Genomic DNA, 19,886 nt, shown 5'->3' with positions numbered 1-19,886 from the left:
ACCATTGTTTACCAAGGTATGCTCATGCGTTTTGTAAAATGCCATAATAGAAACTCCTCATATGACTTTGGTTTCTATCTATCTATCTCTATCTATCTATCTATCTATCTATCTATCTATCTATCTATCTATCTATCTATCTATCCTTGATATGCTTCCAGTAGTCCAAAAAGGAGCAGCTGGATTCAACAAGACCCTACGTTTGACCAACTCTGTGGTGCAGAAGCTTTTATCCATTTGGATAAACAGGACTCACTCTCAGACAGGAGGCCTCTATCAATGAACAGCCAACATTTAATGTAGCCTACTGTTAGTGCTTTAAAATAGCAACAGAAATGGGGCCATAGACTTCATAGTCCACATTCAAAATGTGACTCTATGAGTTAAGGAGAATGAATGATTTATCAGCAGTTGACCAACCCACCTATTTTAGCCTCACTGCGGTTAACTGATGAAGAGTCCTGTCAAATGTACAGAAAAGAGTCATGCAATGAGATCAAGTTGAAGATTCCAATGTTTACCCTATTACCAGTTTGTCTATATACAATTAGCAGTCTATATGTGTTTAATAGGCTAGTGCTGTATATAGACCACTCAAAATTCATGTCATAGAAAGATGTCTTTGCAGTGAGAGTATTCAAATGGTGACTAGCAATGCAAAACAAGTTTGGAAAACTATCCCGTTTTACCAGCCTGAACAGAAGTACATTGTGTGTTGGAGTTTTATTTTGTGTGTGTGTGTGTGTGTGTGTGTGTGTGTGTGTGTGTGTGTGTGTGTGTGTGTGTGTGTGTGTGTGTGTGTGTGTGTGTGTGTGTGTGTGTGTGTGTGTGTGTGTGTAAAAAAAATGCCTGATGTAGGCTACTGTTGCAAAGTGTCTTCTTCTATGTGTTGAAGAATAATGTAACTTATATTACCTGTATAGGTTAGACTGATAAGACAGTAAAAAAAATGACCTTTGTGATGCATGGAGGAACAATAATAATAATAAAAAATGCTGGGTCATATGCTGTTTATACGTAGGCTAGCCTAGGCTACTTGCTCTGCTGTGGCATGACATAGTTGGCATAATAAATCTACAATATTAGGGAGTCATTTTCATCCTCATCATGCTCATCATGTTTGTCATTTTCTTCTTCTTCTTCTTCTTCTTCTTCTTCTTCTTCTTCTTCTTCTTCTTCTTCTTCTTCTTCTTCTTCTTCTTCTTCGTCTTCTTCTTCTTCTTCCTCTTCTTCCTCCAGCTGAGGGCGCTGTAATGCTCCCTGGAATTTTGCCGACTAATAGGCTAGTTAAAACATATATTTACCATCACCCCCCTGTGCTACATGTCACAGTTTTTTTTAGTAGCGATGAGAAATGCAACCACACATATGTAAAACTGTGTGATAACATACTTGTCTGTACAGAGATCAGCATGATAATATGAAAATAGTGACTTGATGACGTCCTTTCAAGTCACATGACTGTGAGCTATCTCATGCTCTCACGGTGATGCTCTATGCTCATACAGGAACTGGCATAGTGTCAAACAAGTCATACATCTGACAGTTGTTTCCAGATTTAAGACTGTGGTCGAATCCGTTAGAATATGGGGGCGTGTTTGGCGTTATGTTCACTGGCCAGCTGTGTAAGTCACAATTATAATTTATCTAATTATGTAGGTCATTTCTCATGGTTGTAGATGGCTAACGTTAACTAACCAATGTAACGATAGGCTACAAGGCTAGCTGTAAGCTACTGCAGCTTCATCTTACGGTGTTGTTAGTTGATCATGTAGCCTACGTTGTGGTTTCATTTTTACGTGAGAATACTTCATATGATGCTAACCTAAAAGACTGTCGATGTGATCCTTGATGACTTTGATGATCTGGCTAACGTTAACATTAACGTGTGTTGAACTCACGTTATTGAGTTAACATTAGCGTTTGGTTAACTTAACTATGTTTGTTCGTTTATGCTAACCTCGACTATAAAATAATGTTTCATGAAAATCCCACAGCACTAGGAAAATCCCGATGAGTGGCTAATGAAGATTCAGTGACGTTAGTACTAACTTACCAGTAGTAGGCTATTACTAACAGCAGGTAACTAGCAAGCTAGACAAACACAAGCTCTCATCTAGACTGTACAGAATGCACAGGCTAGCCTACAGACATAACTCCAGTTGACGTGCAAATGTATTTTAGGTTTGTAGTGCTCGTCAGAGAGATATATTAAGATAGATATCCCATCATAGCATCATAACACAAGCACACAACAACGAACAACAAACACAAGCAACTTCAAATATGACATGAGTCGTTTTCCTAAGTCAGACGCCACTTTCCGTTCTTGAGTGGTTGTGTTTACACATGGAATGGATGAGTTTTGCATATGGAGAAAGGCGAGCCAACAGTGCGAATTGACATGCAGAGGATATGTGGACCTGTCACTTCACATGGCTGTGACGGCCATATGAGCCCAATTTAGATATGCAAGCAATAGGTTTGAGCTTAATTTTATACTGTAAGTAGCTAATGTATAATGGAAAGCCTAATGTCAGCCCTGGATGACATTATAGTGTTGAGTCGTATGGTTCTGAGCCTGTGTAGTTTTCCCACAGCCTCTCATATTCTTTTCCAGATCACCAGCAGGCTTGATTGTTGGCATGTTTCCTCTCTGTGCACAAAACAGGAACATGGCCAAACAGGAAGCATTTTAATATCTAGATCATGAATGTCAAAATCAGGAAGTTCAGTTGCTTGTTGCCAATTACCCCTCAAAAGTTTGCCTATCTGAGGTCTTTCATAAACATTGTTTAGGGAGAACTTGCAAAGGGTGCTGATGTTAAACCTTTGGCTCATCATTGTCAAGGAAATTCAGTTCGTTTGAAAAAAATATCTGTTGTCATGGTGATGATGATTTAATGTTCATCTTGGTGATCATATTCAGCATCATGGCACTATTCAGTGAATATTGAGAGGCACTCTCAGATAAGTCCCCCTTGGGCCTGATCGTTCTGTTCCATTCCTCTATGTCTCATCTCTGTCTCTCCTCCTGTGTGTCTTTACCCTCGGCTCAATCGTCACCCATCTGTCTCATGCTGTCTCATCTATGCTTTGACGCCTCCCCGTCCCCGCGCCGTGCTGTCCTCCTGTCTCACACGCGTCCGTCTCGTCCCTGTCCCCCTGCGCCCGCAGGCCTCGTGTCTGTGCGGCTCGGCGCCGTGCCTGCTGTGCGGGTGTTGCCCCTCCTCCAACAGCTCCACCATCACCCGGCTGGTCTTCTCCTTCTTCCTGCTCCTGGGCACGCTGGTGTCCATCATCATGATCCTGCCGGGCATGGAGACGGAGCTTCAGAAGGTTGGCACCCTCTCCTCTTCTCTCCCCCACATCCTCTTTTTTGTGTTTGTGTGTGTGTGTGTTTATACGTGTGTGTGTGTGTGTGTGTGTGTGTGTGTGTGTGTGTGTGTGTGTGTATGTGTGCGTGTGCGTGTGCGTGTGCGTGTGCGTGTGCGTGTGCGTGTGCGTGTGCGTGTGCGTGTGCGTGTGCGTGTGCGTGTGCGTGTGAGTGTATGCATGCATGTGTGTGGGTGTTTGTGTTTATGTGTGTGTGTGTGTGTGTGTGTGTGTGTGTGTGTGTGTGTGTGTGTGTGTGTGTGTGTGTGTGTGTGTGTGTGTGTGTGTGTGTGTGTGTGTGTGTGTGTGTGTGTGTGTGTGTGTGTGTGTGTGTGTGCGCGCGTATTTGTGTGCATGTGTAAGAGGATGTTCTCTCTCAGATAGCCCTCAGTCTAACTTTGTTGTTGTTTTTTGATTTTATGTCATGGTTAATTACTTGCCATGTGTTTAATAGCCTGGAAACCTCATGATTTTCTCCTTCACAGATTCCAGGCTTTTGTCAAGGAGGCACCTCTATACCGGGTCTAGAAAATCAGGTGAACTGTGACGTGATTGTGGGCTACAAGTCAGTGTACCGGATGTGCTTTGCGATGGCTTGTTTTTTCTTCTTCTTCTCCATACTCATGATCCGGGTGCGCAGCAGCAAAGACCCCCGTGCTGCCGTTCAGAATGGGTAAGTGCACTGACTGCCTACACAGCCCTCACTGCACCACTTACTGACATACAGTAACTACTGAGCTGTGCTAGTTGTGCCAATGTCAAAAAAATATGTTATGTTGCCCCTTATTTTGAAGAAGTACAACTTCATTGAAATTAAAGTAGATATGCAATGTATTAAGAAGACATTTGTGCATCTTTAGAAAGGTTTAAAGTCAAGTCTGTATAAAAACACAATTTCTGTCCGACATTTATGTTGGGCCAGTCAAGTCTGATCAGAAACAGTGTAGCCAACACAGGGAGGAAGAATGTTGGTCTTGTTATTCTAAGCTCTCATTTTAATGATACTGTGATGGTGGTCAGTAAATGTCACCATACATCTATGCACCAGGAACAAATAATGTTAAATCCTGATGTGTTGCCTCAAGTTAAATGAGATGTTTTCTTTCTTAACCTTTACAGATTCTGGTTCTTCAAGTTTTTGATCCTGGTCGGAATCACTGTGGGGGCTTTCTTCATCCCTGACGGATTTTTCCACAATGGTACGGAAAAAGAGTCTTTAAAAAGAGCTCAGGCTCAGTTTTTTCTTTTATGTCTAGATCGATGACTTCGAAGACCCCGTAACACATAGGAAAATCACATATCCATGCAGTGTGGCCTTTCATTTACACAAAAACTGAGGTTTGATCACGGAACACAATTATTTCTGAAAACCTCGACCAAAGTGGAGATGTGAGAAAACTCACGTTTGCATGTGATCATCTTTTGCGTAACCTTTCACCAGCTGTTATCATCGGTGTGAACGGAATTATTTTTTAAAACTAAGGAAGGGAAATATCTATTGGGACATTTTTCCGAATAGCCTACCTCGCAGCAAATAAACATGGTTTTAGATTTGGTTATTGTGTGATGCACAATATATATCGACAGCGCAGTAACGTTAAAAAATGACCAGAAAACAACGTTGAGGCATTCGTGGAGAAGAAGGATGGATTGGCTGTTCTTCTTACAGCTCACAGTAAGCTATTTTGCTGCTCTGATAGATGAGGTCTATCCAGTTGGTTGAAACACATCCCATAATCACGTCCCAATGGAGCAGTATTAAGTATGACGATGTCAGACTACAACTTTTCAGAGTAGTCAAAAAAGAAATAAGAGTAATTTATTCAGGTACAGTAGGTTCTTCCCCGGCTTTGTAAATGAATAACAAAAGGCTGGTAGCAGGAACTTATAGTCCACAGCCCAAGATTAATGATCACAGGAGGCTTCTTGGGTACCAGGAACTTATACTGTAGTCCACAGCCCAAGATTAATGATGGCAGGAACAGGCCATTCATAGTGGAATATATGCCACGGCAAGGTAATAAACGCATTCATTTTTAATGGATTTTCCAAAGCATACATTTACAAGCTCTGTTGGAATAAGGGCTATTTTGTTCTCCTTCCATGAATACAGTGTACGAAAATAGTTTGAGATTGCAATACGATGACATAAGTCCCCACTGGAGAGATGTCTGTAATAACGCACTTACTTCACTACGGGGGCGACATAATTGAATTATTTGCAAGTCTTCATTTCCTGGTTATAAAAAAGGAGGCGTAATTTCTTTTTAATGTGCATTTTTAATAGAAGCTGTTGTGTAATGCATGAAGAAAGCCTTAGCAGAAATAGGACATTGTATTGTTCTCCCCGTCTTTTGTATTCTGCAAAACAAATGTGTTGAATCCAGCTGTCACATGGAGGCTTTTCATAGAGGACTGTAAAGTAACTAAACCTCACCCAACCTCTTTTATTCCCCCCCTCTCTCTCTCCCTTGCTCTTTCTCTCTCTCTCTCTCTCTCTGTGGCTGTGTAGTGTGGTTCTACTTTGGCATTGTGGGTTCGTTCATGTTCATTCTCATCCAGCTGATCCTGCTCATAGACTTCGCTCACTCCTGGAACGAGATCTGGGTGCGCAATGCAGAGGAGGGTGGCAAGGGCTGGTATGCAGGTATGGTTTGTCACCGACTGGAGGCCGTTTGCTGGATAGATCGCAGATCAAGACATGGCTGAGGAGGTCATTTCAGGGGTAGCCTGCAGCAATTACTAGGATATATTTTCCACTGCAGGTCTCCTGAATGAGATATTGAAATGGACATGGTTTTCATGAAATGCCCGTTGGCTCAAGCTGATTTTGCATTTGGTGCTTTGAACCAACAGGTTCCTGTGTGTATATCAAAGAAGGAAAAACAGATGTTATAGTTGCATACTGTAGTTCTTACATCTCAGTTGTACCTGACACTTAATTAGTTACTGATTAGTTACCTCATTGTCCTGATTCCTGCATCCTTCTTTGGAATTCAGGTGTGAAACAAATCGAAAAGCTTTAATTTCCACTCTCCAACACATTTCACCAACATGTTTCTCCTATACACCCTTACTGTAGCTTGATATTTCTCCCCTGCCAAAAAAAAAAAAAAAAAGAAATCAGCTGCAAATCATTGTTTTGGCCTTCCAGGCAGTCTCACTGTAGCTTCAATTGTGAACTGAGCTTTGATTAAACCTAAAGGCATTTTGACCTCTACTGCTTATTCTGCGCTAAAGTGGTAGGGGAGACCAAACGCAATTTACTGCTCATCCCTCGGTCTCCCTTCTGCGCCGCAGGTCTTCTCATCTTCACTGTGCTCCACTACGCACTGTCCTTTGCTGCCGTGGTCCTGTTCTATGTGTACTACACCAAGTCAGACGACTGCACGGAGCACAAAGTCTTCATCAGCCTCAACCTCATCTTCAGCATCGTCGTGTCCGTCATCTCCATCCTGCCCAAAGTTCAGGTACTCCCCCTGGAGGATGCTCTTTGCCTTTCGTTACGGCCCATGCTTCATATAGACCCTTTCAATCTGATCCTAGAGGATTTCAGGTTGAAATGTTCGAAACCAGCGCAGATGCTTTGAAATGAAAATTAATCAGACTTTAGCGAATTTTTTTCCCCCCAAGTTACCATTAGCTCAATTCTGAGGAACGCATGTTTTGTTTATGCAGTTGAAAGGGTCTGTTCTCTTATCGGCATGAACCTTTCAAAACATCAGATGAAATCAAATTGCTGCTCTGTGAGGAATCATAGCCTTGTTTGGATATTAAAACTTGTTTATTTCCTTCAGATTTCACCTTTAGCTAAGTGTTATTATTATGGTATGCCAGACCTCGATGTACCGGGGTGACTGGGCTCTATCAGAGCGGTAGATAAAACAGAGTGGCGACACTCCCATAGACCTCCATAGGAAAAAATGGCAGCGCTTTTTCCAGGCTATTTCCTCGTTATGGGGCTTTTGGAACTGTTTACAGCCAATCTCTTGGTCAGTAGTCAATGAGTTAATTGATTACACCTTCCAGCATCAGAACTACATCCCACCCTCCTGCGATTCAGCCATTCAGCACAGGTTTTTTGGAACTGTTGATCGTGGCGGCAACATCAAAGAGTGTCGCAACTCTCTCTATCTATGGCTCTGGGCTCTATGATTGGTCAGTTGTACTACAACTTGGTGGAGCTCTTTCAGACACCACTGAGCGGGTAGATCAGCAGAGGTCATGGTGTCTATGGTGTCACTGGAGATGCATACAGTACACTTCAGTGGACATTGTGAAAAAACAATCAAATTTGAGACATTTTGGGATTTATGCAGAAAACTTGACTTGACTTGAACTTGATATTTATTAACACACTGAAAGAAAATTATTCTGCTTCGTTCGATCCTCTCTGGTATCTGTGTTCACTATTCGTCAAAAGACGTTTATTAGCACAGCCAAACGTTTATAGGAACTTGTAAACTTTGTCACCATCACCTTTGTTTTAGTGAGGATAAGATAAATGGCTCAACTAACTTTAACAGAGTAATTAGCTGTGCAGCCACATGACATACTCAAAGATCCTTCATCTCTGATATAATCAAGGGTAACGGTCAGGCTTCGGCAAAAAATAGCATTTTATTAACTTGAAGCAACAAGATAGTGTAACAGATGCCAGCTAGCTTAGCTGTGCGTGTGGAACGTTAGTGAACCTCATTCCCCGACGCCTCAAGAGTGCAGTTGGCATGAAAGCTAGTAGCCTGGACTTTTAGCTAGATTGTTAGCACGCTCGACTCCTGATATGAGGTGCTGTTGAATCGCAGGTTCGAGTCCGGGCATGTTCATGGCTAGACCGCGGTGGTTGGTTCAACACAACACAGGTCACAGTTGTAAGATGACAATTTTCTCTCTGAATACCAGGAAAAAATATAGTTTATTTTACTGTCTATGGAGAGAAAAACAAGTAGGTCTGAAAGCTGTTGGACCCGGGAAGAGAATTATCTGCCCATTATTGCATCATGACCTAATAAAGTACGAATAAAGTGAAAGGACAAAAACAACGACATGTCATGTGCCTGCACACTAATATCACAGTAGTAAAACAGGAATGTTTAACCAGCGTTTGTGCACTTTGCTCTTATTCACTCTTTTGTGTGTGTGTGTGTGTGTGTGTGTGTGTGTGTGTGTGTGTGTTCAACAGGAGCGCTCCCCCCAGAGCGGGCTCCTCCAGTCCTCCATGATCACCCTGTACACCATGTACGTCACCTGGTCGGCCATGACCAACAACCCCAGTGAGTAGCCTCTCGCCCCTCCCACCCACCGTCCTCTTGTGCCTCACGCAGCCCTTTATTTTTACCTCTTCTTCACCCTCTCTCTTCTCCATCTATCCTTAAACTCACTCCAGTCGCTCATGCCGGTCTGGTAAGTGGTCATTGTGTGTACACACAGTAGGCTACTTGCTTTGTATGGCCGTCTACAGCTTGTGCAAAATGTGATGGTGTTTAGCGTCGCGCTGTCAAATCGAGTGGATAGTTGTATTGTGATGTTTGTGTTATTTGTGCTCAGCGACCTTGAAAAATGGTCAGTTTGCTCAGCAGTCTTATTTTTAATTTGGTGAAATTATATCTGACGTGCACTCTTGCTGATTTTCAAGGTCTCACTGTGTGATGTACCTGGTTGGTAGGAACGCTCATGGTTGTATGTGGCATTTGTGTTTGTGATTATGCAGAATTTCAGTGCAGCATTGTTTTTTCCCAGTACAGACTACAGTACAGTACACATTTCCATTCAACCTAGACTCATATTTAATTGACAACATGTCCAATTGAGAAGAAAATAATTTCAGCACAAAGAAATTGGTCAATTCATTTTATTTAAATCGCCACTGGTGTTGTAGATGCATATTGCCTGAGCTGTCTCTCTGTGTGTGTGTGTGTGTGTGTTTCTCAGACCGTGACTGCAACCCTAGCCTGCTGAGCCTGGTGTCTAACGTGAGCACCACTGCACCCCTCCCCACTAGTGCTCCAGGACAGGTGCTGTGGTGGGACGCGCAGGGCATCGTGGGACTGGTCATCTTTCTCTTCTGCACACTCTACGCAAGGTGAGCCGATAGCCGCTGCATAGCTACATGGCCCTGTCCACTCCTGTCCTGCACACACATTCAGTGGGAAGTGCACAGAGATGACTGGACAAAACTTAGACATGCACACACCCTCAACCCTATGCAAGCCCACAAAGGTACCGCCCATACATACCCTCTGTAACCTACGTTTGCAAAGGTTTTTATGCGTACACATGCAAGCCAACACCATATGCACTGTGTTTCAAATTGTTACGCATGCTAATGGAAAACAAATGTTTGTAAAATAATGTTTGCCTACAGTATGTTTGCGAATTTGAATGCACCTCTGTTTGCTGCTCATTAGTGGGTTTTTCGCTGATGAATTTGCCTTACAGAAACATTTCTTTATTCCTTTTAACAGTACAATGATCTCTATTATTTTTTGTGAAATATCCAATGTTTTCATACCTTGTGCAAGAGACTGCACTATTGCAGGCTTTTCATCTGCAGAAAGATCTTTCTTCCCCCCCATATTACATGACACCTGTGACTTGCATAATAACATGGAACAACCTCCTAAAGTCGTTTACCTTTAATTAGGCTCACCTGGCAAACCAATTACCAAACCTGTCTGAGATTAATGGCTGTGATCTAAACAGACAGGATAAGCAGCCCGATTGAAAACTTTCATTGAAAAACTAAAACTGAAATGTTTGTTTAATTGGAATCATGTTTGTAACACAGTGTATGCACACATAGCCACACTGTAGCCACACTCATACTACTGACTCCACAAACTCACATGCATGCACATCTGTGTGTATGCGGGCTCCTACCAAAAATGCATCAGCAGGCGTGTTGTAGGTCATTGTGGCAACTTGAAACCAAGCCAAGAGGATTGCTGACCTGTTGGTTCTGAAGGATGTTTCCATGTTGGTCATAAACATCCTGACCAACCTCTGTCATCTGTCCTTGCGTCTGTGTCCGTCTGTGTCCGTGTGTGTCCGTGTGTGTTCGTGTGTGTGTGTGTGTGTGTGTGTGTGTGTGTGTGCGTGCGCGCGCTTCTGTGTCTGTGTTTGCATTTGCTTGTGTGTGTGTGTGTGTGTGTCTGTGTGTGTGCGCGTGTGTGTGTGTGTGTGTGTTTGTGCATATATGCCTTTATATATATGTGTATGTATGTGTGTGTGTGTTTGTGCAGCATCCGCTCGTCGAGCAACGCTCAGGTGAATAAGCTGATGCAGACGGAGGAGGGCCAGGGCTCGGGCGGAGAGGGGGAGCTGGGCGAGGACGGCCTGAGGCGCGCCGTGGACAACGAGGAGGAGGCCGTCACCTACAACTACTCCTTCTTCCACTTCCACCTCTGGCTCGCCTCCCTCTACATCATGATGACCCTCACCAACTGGTACAGGTGAGTACCACACACTAGCACACGGAGAAAGAGAAAAAGAGCAATAGAAAGACTGATAGAATGATCGATACATACCGTCATTTCCCAACTATTAGCCGCGGCTTATGCATTCATTTAGCAACATTTCTTCAGCTATGAGGTTAATACACGGGAACAGTTAATATGGTATTAATATGGTTTTGTTATTTTAGCTTGCCTAAAACACTGCCCTGCGGCTTATACACAATGCGGCTTATACATAGGAAATGACTGTAGATAGATAGATAGATTGTGGGGGGGTACAATAGATCACAAAACTCATGGCTCACCAACAGGTGAGCACCAAAAAGGACACAGAAAGAGAAGAAGGAGAATGAAAAAGTGAAAGGACAGAGGGAATATATAGATAGATAGAGAGATAGATAGATAGATTATAGGGGTACAAAGGATCACAAAATTCACGGCTTGGTTTGTGTCATGGTTGTTGTTCACGGATTGCATCAGTTTTTGGATTCTTTTGTGGTATCTGTCTCCTGTTTCCCTCTGTGGAGCTCTGTCACTCTGCATTTTTACAGCTTTTCCTCTTTCAGCCTTTTGTCTCAGGGATGGTCTGTGGGTAACAGTTGTTTTTTCACCCCTGTTGCCGTGTTTGCGTTAATTTCGTTGCTATGTTTGGGACGTTGTCGAAGCAACATAACATTCCCAGACCAAACATTGGAACTGACAAGTCTTCAAGATGTGACTTGTACTGTAGAGAACCCCTCTTCACCTTCTGTTTATTCATTTCTCTCTCTTCTCCTGTAACTGTCATCTGCGCACCCTTTGGCCGCTCGCTCTCACTCGCTTGTCTCTCTCTGAGCTATTTCGTCGTGTACCTTCCTCCTTGCTTGCTCTCTCTCTGTTCCTCCTTCTTCTTTCTGCATTGCTGGTCTTTGACTTCAAATCTTTCTCCTCTTCTCCCTTTGTCACCCTCTCTCATCTTTCCTTCCCACTCTTTCTGTATCTCTCTGTGCCCCTCCTCATCCCTCTTTCTATTTCTCTCTCTCTATATATCTGCCACCAATTCCCCATATCCATCTCCCTCTGCCCCATCACCCCTCTAACCTGATCTTCTCTGTCTCTCTCTCTCTCTGTCTCTCTCTCTCTCTCTCTCTCTCTCTCTGAGGTCCTTTTTAAGATCTGATGTATGGGGGTTTCAATGTGTGAACTATCAATGTTTGTAGTGTGTTTGATTTGTATGAGGCACGCCATGATTCCACGGGTCAAGAAATGAGTCAATAAAAGGTGATTGAACCTCTCTCTCTCTCTCTCTCTCAGTCCGGACACAGAGACCCAGGCGATGCATAGCAGCATGCCGGCCGTGTGGGTGAAGATCTGCTCCAGTTGGCTGGGCCTCGGCCTCTACCTGTGGACGCTCATCGCCCCGGTGATCCTCAGCAACCGCGACTTCAGCTGAGCAACACACACCTACTCACTCTGTGTGTGTGTCTGTGTGTGTGTGTGTGTGTGTGTGTTTGTGTGGATGTCGAACTGTGACACCTCCTTTCTTACTTAATAACCATTGTTGTGGTATTAACAGTCTATGCCCAAAGCCATCAACACGAAGGATGTAAAAGGTTTATTGTTTTTTTTTTCTCTCTCTCTCTCTCTCTCTCTCTCTGGCATTCATCCAGGAAGGATGTGTCAGTATGAGATATGAAGCATTTCATCCCCTGTTATTGGAGTTGGTATCATAAGTATTGGGTCCGGTCTATTTTCTACCCCTGGAGAATGTGTAGGCCCCTTGAGAACATTGAGTGTTTCTAGCAGTCCTTCTCTGTTTTGAATTTGGTGCACAGGTGCTGGAAAGTTTTTGTTTTACTGGTACAACATTATGATCTCTTTTATTGCCACTTTCAGAGGTGTTACTGAGCTTGCAATTACCGTCTTCATAGATAACAGGAAGCTTTAGACACTGGTACTACTCAATAGCCACGTTGCTACCCAAATATGCATTCAACAACTGCTGCTGCTAGACCTAACTAACTACCTGAAGCATTCTCTCTCTGTCTCTCTCTTTATCTATTCACCCCCCCCTTTCTCCCTCCCTCTCTCTCTCTCTCTCTCTCTCTCTCTCTCTCTCTCTCTCTCTCTCTCTCTCTCTCTCTCTCTCTCTCTCTCTCTCTCTTTGTGTGTGTGTGTGTGTGTGTGTGTGTGTGTGTGTGTGTGTGTGTGTGTGTGTGTGTGTGTGTGTGTGTGTGTGTGTGTGTGTGTGTGTGTGTCCAGAAAAGTCATCTCTTTCATTTCATTCATTTTTGTCCCATGCAGCTCATAGCATTTCAAGCATTTCAGTTCAGTTTCAAGCTCCCTCAGCACATTTATTGTCAGCTGGTCATTTCAGCGCGATGTGAACTACGCCGTGATAGCACATAGGAAATCCCCTGGGCTGACCTTTGGGGTCCCCCTTGGGGAGGGGGGGGGGGGGGGGGGTGGGGGTTCTGTTTTGTAAGGGGTGTTTTTCACCTCAGCTCCGTCCAGTCCCCCCAGCATAGAGCCTCATGGACTCTTGCTGTGTGTGTGTGTGTGTGTGTGAGAGAGATAAGGCTGGTGTGACACACCCAACCCTCAGCTCCCCACACGCCGCTCTCAGAGGCTTCTCTTAGGGAGGGAAGAGAGAGAGAGTGATAGAGAGATACAGTAGGAGAGAAAGAAGAGAGGGTGATGGAGAGATATGAGAGAAAGAACAGAGACAGGAGGAGATTTGAAGATAGAGAGAGCACAGTGAAAGGCTTTCACTGCTGGGGTGTGTGAATGGGTTTAGGGGTGGTGTTTAGTAGTGTGTGTGTGAGTGTGTGAGTGTGTGAGTGTAGTGAGGAGAGAGAATCCAATTGCCAGTCCTACATTTTTGGTGCTTACATTTCATCTCATCCAAGCCATACATTTCATCTGTACTAGGACACATGGAAACTGTGTGTGTGTGTGTGTGTGTGTGTGTGTGTGTGTGTGTGTGTGTGTGTGTGTGTGTGTGTGTGTGCGCGTGCGCGTGCGCGCGCGTGTGCGTGCGTGTGTACCATGTACCATGCTAGGAGAACTCCAGGGCAGGGCAGAATGATTTTGTCTTTGTGTATAGCGGTGATGATTTTAGAGGTGAATAGGGAAGTGATTGTACAAATGTAAAGGCAATCAATTTTTAAGGTCTTGAAGTTTAGTGTGATTGGTGGTAATAGTAATTGATTGTGATTGAATGGTTGGTATGAAATGATTGCAAACATAACGTTAGTTATTTTAATTTGTTTTAGTTTGTTTTTAATTTAAGATTAAGAGACAATGCACTACAATATTAAAACAAGGAAGAAGGAATCATGTGTAATATTTAATGTAATTCATTTTGATGTGGTTTACTGAGGACACCTTTCACATAATGAGTCATGCCATTTCCCATTTGATGCCTTTAAGTTTTATATGATATACATTTCTAAAGGATGTACATGATGTCTTTTATCATTTTTTTATATTGATTTGCTGGAAAAGCAATGTAGGGAAAAAATAGTGATACATTGATGTTTACACTGTTCAATTTGAATATGTTTGGGAAATATGAAGGTGCAAATTTTGCATTACAAAATAACCCAATTCACGTACTAGCACCAATAACACAGTGGTACTGTAGAGATGCAACAGAAGCATGTCTGAAATATATCAGTCACATGAAGAATGTGGTGACCTTGACAGACATTGGCCATGATGACTAAACGTCTCGTAAGCATGTGGGCACGAACCGTCAGCAACAGCAGCAAGTATAAAGTCCAGATTATTAGAATGACTGTAAACAGTGTTGATATTGCTGCAAGTGCCTTCTTTGATAATGAATCATGCATTAATAAAGATGACTTAATCCAATTCATCTTCACTTCCTGTCCTTTTTGTGACCTATGTTTGAATATTATCACTGGGGTTGTGAGTAGAATACTACATATGAGATCGTTCGCTCTACCTTTCTTGTGTGTGTTTGTGCCGATGCATGTGTGTTGTCATAGATTGTATGTTTTGTATGGTACATGTTTTCTCAATTGTCCACTAGGTGGAAGTAATGTTCTTCCCATGATAAGATCATAATTGCGGCTGTGATAGGATTACGAGAGGCCGGCTGCTGTAGGTGTAGCATTGTTGCCAGACTGTAGTGAACGCATTCGTGGTGTGATCAGATACATCTAACTTACTGTAGCTGATTCTGCTATAATGTCATGTATTGTTGGTCTTACTTTTTTGGTTTGTCTCCCGGGATTTGACAGATTGACATTCATTGATGTCGTGAACTAGAATCATTTCTTGCTATCCTTGCTGTTGATATTTTCAGGCGAGTACATTTTAGCATTCAAACCAATTGAACTTTAAACTTTCTGTGGCATATAGCACTCTAATCATATTTCTAATCAATTGCCTGAATTTTTGCTAAACAGAAATGTGCAGTCCTTTTCATTTACCTTGTCTTATGACCTTGATATTTTTTCTATACATCCCTGTGTCCAGGCCTCCGTCTGTGCCGTTATATAAACCTCCAGCAGCAGGCTACTCCTACGGAGGGATGCGGCGCGCTCCAAGCGGCTGGTTCCAGATGTATTACAGGAAAGAGGAATGCCTTGCCAGTTAAGGCCAGTGGAAAAATGAGAGTAGGGGGTTAGTCATACCAACTCCCTACGCCGAGGCAGGCCGATGGAGAGCAGAGTCTTTTAATGATTTCTCGGGCATCATAATAACTGTGTGTGTGTATGTGTGTGTGTGTATTTCCAGACTCCCTCATCTAACATTTCGGCTATGGCTACGCCTGCCAACCAAGCCCCCCCCCCCCCCCCCCCCCAACCCCACACACACACACACATACACACACACATACATACACACACACACTCTCTCTCTCAACCCTCAGCCCCCACCTTGGGCCCTGTGAGCATGAAAACCATTAGTCATTTACGAGCAATTACTACGCTCACAACTGTGTTCCCTGGCCGGATCTGGAGTGGGAGAGAATTTTCCATCGCCTGCGCCGGCAGAGACAAACACGGGGGTGCAGAGGGGATGAGGGCTGGGGGGGGGGGGGGGGGGGTGCTGCTGCTGGCGGGGCTCTTAAGGCAGGTTCTCTCCTCCCCTGAGAAGAGGCACTCGGACCAGGATAGGGGAGGGAGCAGAACACGCCCGCAGGCTGGCAGAACGGAGGAAACCGGAGTGTGTGTGTGTGTGAGCGTGTTTGTGTGTTTGGGGAGTGGATCACTCGAGAAGGGTGTGGACCACTGAGGAGCCCCGAGGAAAGGTTGAAGGAATCCTTCCCATCCGCCCTATAAATACTGGCACGGTTGGGCAATGTGGCCTCCTGTCGGGCCTCCGCTGATTGAGCTCTGCCTGGTGTGTTTGTGGGCAGCTTTATCAGCCGTACCTCACCAGAAAATGACTGGGGAGGCTGTGGCGCTCTGGCTGTGTCATTATCGTTCACCTCAGCTTCCCCCTATGCCACCAAATGAGCATTTCAGCTGGTGGTATCTAGAGAAACACTGTAGACGAGAGGATTTGCTTGTTACCACACTGATGACACACACACATGCTGTCCGAGCCATCGTACTGGTCATTACCTGCATGCGAGGACTTTCGACGGCGTCCACAGGACAATGCCGTTGTGTTTATTTGTGTGGCCGTCTTGCTCACCCATATCAAAGATCGGTCTGTTGACTCGTATCTTATTTTAGCATTCAGTGTTGGGCAAGACACATTTAACGAGGCAGCACTTAGCTAATTAGCTATCACTGCCTGTGTGCAGTAACTGTATGTTATGACCGTGGTATAATCGCAAACACATGAAACCGGAGAGGCCGCTTTAGGCAGTTGCCTGGTTCACAGTTTTGTTTTTATACCCCCCTTAATGCCAGGTTGAGGACAGTCTGGCCAAAATTGTTGGTTTGCGATGAGTTCTAGCCAGTACAGAGGGTGGTGAAAGCTTAAAATGGAAAGTTCATGGATGGGTTCTCTTTTTGTGAGGCATTGTACTGTTTAAAAAAAGACAAAAGTCCCTTCTTTTTTTAAGCAACTTGAATGTTTGCATCTGTGAGCTGTTGCGACACAGAGGGAATCCCTTGGGTGCACTGACCTTGCACGAACAAGTGTGCGTGTGTGTGTGTGTGTGTGTGTGTGTAGGGGGATTATCTTGTCTACAAGTCAGTCTGCATGGGCAGATGACAGATTGTGAGGTCTTCAATCAGATAACATGATTTGTAACAGATGCCCTGTTACTACCTCTCCCCTTTAGTCCTTTAATCTTTGAAATGCTTGGACGATTCCACTTTTACTTCATACAGCAATCCTGCACTCATGCTGCTTATTGGCTATTGTCATTGGAAAGGTCGTCCTCCTGTAGGTGTAGATGCTGACCGTCAGTCTGTCTTTTCCTTTGTTGTTCATCTTGGCTGTAGTCTGTCTTTTGTTTGTCTTCACACTAGTCTTCTCAGCCTCCCTCCCGGCTCGCTGCCTATAAAGTTCTGTTCTTGCTTTCTGTCCTGGCTGGCACATGGCAGCCTGTTGACTTTGGCTTTCCCCTCTCTGGCAGCAAAGGGGGTTGGCATAATGTGCCTGACCTAATTTGCCCAGTGTGCAGTGGTGGATGGCAAGACTTTTGCCAAACCCCACCCCACCCCACCGCCCCCCTGACCCCCCTGCTTGCCTGTCAGAGTTCAACAGCATTGTGACATCGCTCACTGTAGCATAGCGAAGAGCTTCCAGGAACTGGAGCAAGGTTCCAGGAGTGTGGTACCGGCTAACCACAGCTAGACAACCACACGGACCAGGACTGGAGGGAAATAGCCATTTAGGTATAGAGAGTGGGGTTTGCCAGGGCCTGCTCTTTGGTAACTTTCCACGCTTTAACCAGGCCCTTCATAGTGGCTGCATGGGACACTGGACTGTGTGTGAGGTTGTCATGTAAGTTGAGTTTCTGGGTTTAAGCAAAGTACCCAGAGAGTCGATTAATTTGATAGATTGGAATACAAATACTATACAATACAAATGCCATTGGCTGTGGCAAAGACATTACAGTGACATCAGACTATTAATTCTGAAGCTGGGATAATATAACCTACCTCCTCTTCTCAAAATGTATTCTCTCTCTCTCACTCACACACACACACACACACACACACACACACAGAGAAAAGCAGAAAGGACTTGCCTTCATGGTTCACTTCTGTCTGTTTTTCATGATCTTTTGCTCTTAATTTCTTCACTGTCTGGCCAGATGTACTTTGAGGCGTGTAAAAATAACCATGTCCTAAAGCGCTTTGAAAACAATCTGTTCTAATGTGTCTACCATCTCCCTCCCTCTCTCTCTCTCTCTCTCTCTGTCTCTCTGTCTCGCTGTCTTTGAATGATTTTTCCATTTACCTGCAAAAAAAACATACCCTCTCAGGCTGTCATTATTCAGATTAACATTGTGTCTGACTGATGAAATATACATTAGCAGTAATAACAGACATGCAACCAAGGCGACCGACATGCAAAATGAACTCCCACTCAATCTAGTCCTACTTTCACCAAATGCCTTCCCTCTTCTCCTTCTTTTCCTCCTTCTCCATCCCTTCATTCCCTGGGTCCTCCAATGCAGATGTTCTCTCCCTCTCCACCTCGTCTGATTGAATACCCCACCCCCTCTGTCTCACTCCCTCACTTGCCTCTTTTCACCTCTACTATTCCCTGTGTTTCTCCTGCCAGCAACCCACATTCATATACTCTCTCTCTCTCTCCCTCTCACACACACACACACACACACACACACACACACACACACACACACACTTGCTATCAGGCTGGCCTGGCCAGAACAATGAACAAGGGAGAATCACATAAACAGACTGGTCTTGCCTGCTGCCACCCAAACACTGCTGGCTGACTCAGCGCTGCTGCAGTAGGGTTGGGTTACCCCTGCCTGCCTGGGTCCTGCATGCCTGGGTCCTGCCTGCCTGGGTCCTGCCTGCTGGGTCCTGCCTGGGTCCTGCCTGCCTGGTTGCTGCCTGGGTCCTGCCTCGGTGCCATCCATAGGCCTCCTCCACCACCACCACCCACGGATGCACACTGCTGCTTCTCTCTCTCTCTCTCTCTCTGTCTTAGTCTCTGTCTATTTATCTGTCTGTGTCTCTCAGTCTATCTGTCTATTGTCAATCTCTCTTTCTCTTCAAGAATACGAGATTTTCAAGAATGCTAGCATTCTTGAAAATCCACCAACCTTATTGTCATGAGGGCACTGAATCATTCACATGAAGTATTTCTGAAATTCTTTCATTCATTTGATATGGTCTGAATGCCAACTGAAGGTTTTTGATAAAGGCCTGAAGTCAGAGTGTTTATTTTCACATCAGACTGGATATTGAGGCACACTTGATGGGATCCACAGCACAGTGTAGAAATGACCTAGACTCACGGTTGTAATCTCCAGGATTGTTGAGGAGAACCAGGAGGAGTAATAGCTCATACCATGATTCCTTAGTCACGTCAGAAATCATAACTAGCTTGGGAATCCAAACCAATAAGAAATGTCGAAGCCTGCAACCATTTTTGGCTAGCTGATAGATGTTTTACCTTATTCTGTGTCTTAAACTTTTATCACAGTACGTTAACAGTAGCAAAGGGCAGAGCTGTTAATTAACAGTGTTAGTAAAATATATTTGTGTTTCAAGAACAAAAAATAATGTGTAATGGATTTCTAGCAAACCATGCCTTTAGATATTCACTTATATACAGTACGACGCAGTGCATTATGGACTTGGTGATTGCCGCCCATGTTTGGTGGTGACTCTCTGAGAAGGGCTCCGTCTTAGCGGCAGTGCAATTAGAGGGACTTGCACCACTTTGCCAGCGCCCCTGTCACCTCAGCGAGCCACCCAGCCATGAGATCAAGGCCCGGACGGAAATGGCGGCTTTAAGACGCGGCGCTGGAACTGGTTCAAACGCTCATGTGGGGGGGCTCAGAGTCACCAAGGTGGCCCAGCGTTCGGAACGCCGCTTCCCCCGCCACGCGATCCTTTGGGAAGCGGCTCAGCGGGACGTCAGAATTTTCCTCTTTCTTTC

At 44.4% G+C, this 19,886-nt stretch overlaps 1 protein-coding gene across 1 annotated transcript; it reads left to right on the top strand.

Moving 5' to 3' along the window:
• Nucleotides 1–1,489: 1,489 nt before the first annotated feature.
• On the top strand, nt 1,490–13,242 carry serinc2l (serine incorporator 2, like). Its single transcript, XM_062539272.1, has 10 exons — nt 1,490–1,625; nt 3,178–3,339; nt 3,861–4,048; nt 4,495–4,574; nt 5,888–6,022; nt 6,676–6,845; nt 8,558–8,648; nt 9,307–9,457; nt 10,617–10,826; nt 12,123–13,242. The coding sequence occupies exons 1-10, from the start codon at nt 1,587–1,589 to the stop codon at nt 12,259–12,261; spliced, it is 1,365 nt and encodes a 454-aa protein (XP_062395256.1). The 5' UTR covers nt 1,490–1,586; the 3' UTR covers nt 12,262–13,242.
• The last annotated feature ends 6,644 nt before the right edge of the window (nt 13,243–19,886 follow it).

This window comes from Sardina pilchardus, chromosome 6, assembly GCF_963854185.1.
Source record: "Sardina pilchardus chromosome 6, fSarPil1.1, whole genome shotgun sequence".
Taxonomy (NCBI): domain Eukaryota; kingdom Metazoa; phylum Chordata; class Actinopteri; order Clupeiformes; family Clupeidae; genus Sardina; species Sardina pilchardus.
This window is presented reverse-complemented; position numbering and strand designations above follow the sequence as displayed.

Coding starts and splice junctions, on each gene's coding strand:
- serinc2l (XM_062539272.1), top strand. CDS start 1,587: ATGGGGGCGTGTTTGGCGTTATGTTCACTGGCCAGCTGT. Junction 6,846..8,557: donor CCATCCTGCCCAAAGTTCAG/GTACTCCCCCTG, acceptor TGTGTTCAACAG/GAGCGCTCCCCCCAGAGCGG. Junction 9,458..10,616: donor TTCTGCACACTCTACGCAAG/GTGAGCCGATAG, acceptor GTGTTTGTGCAG/CATCCGCTCGTCGAGCAACG.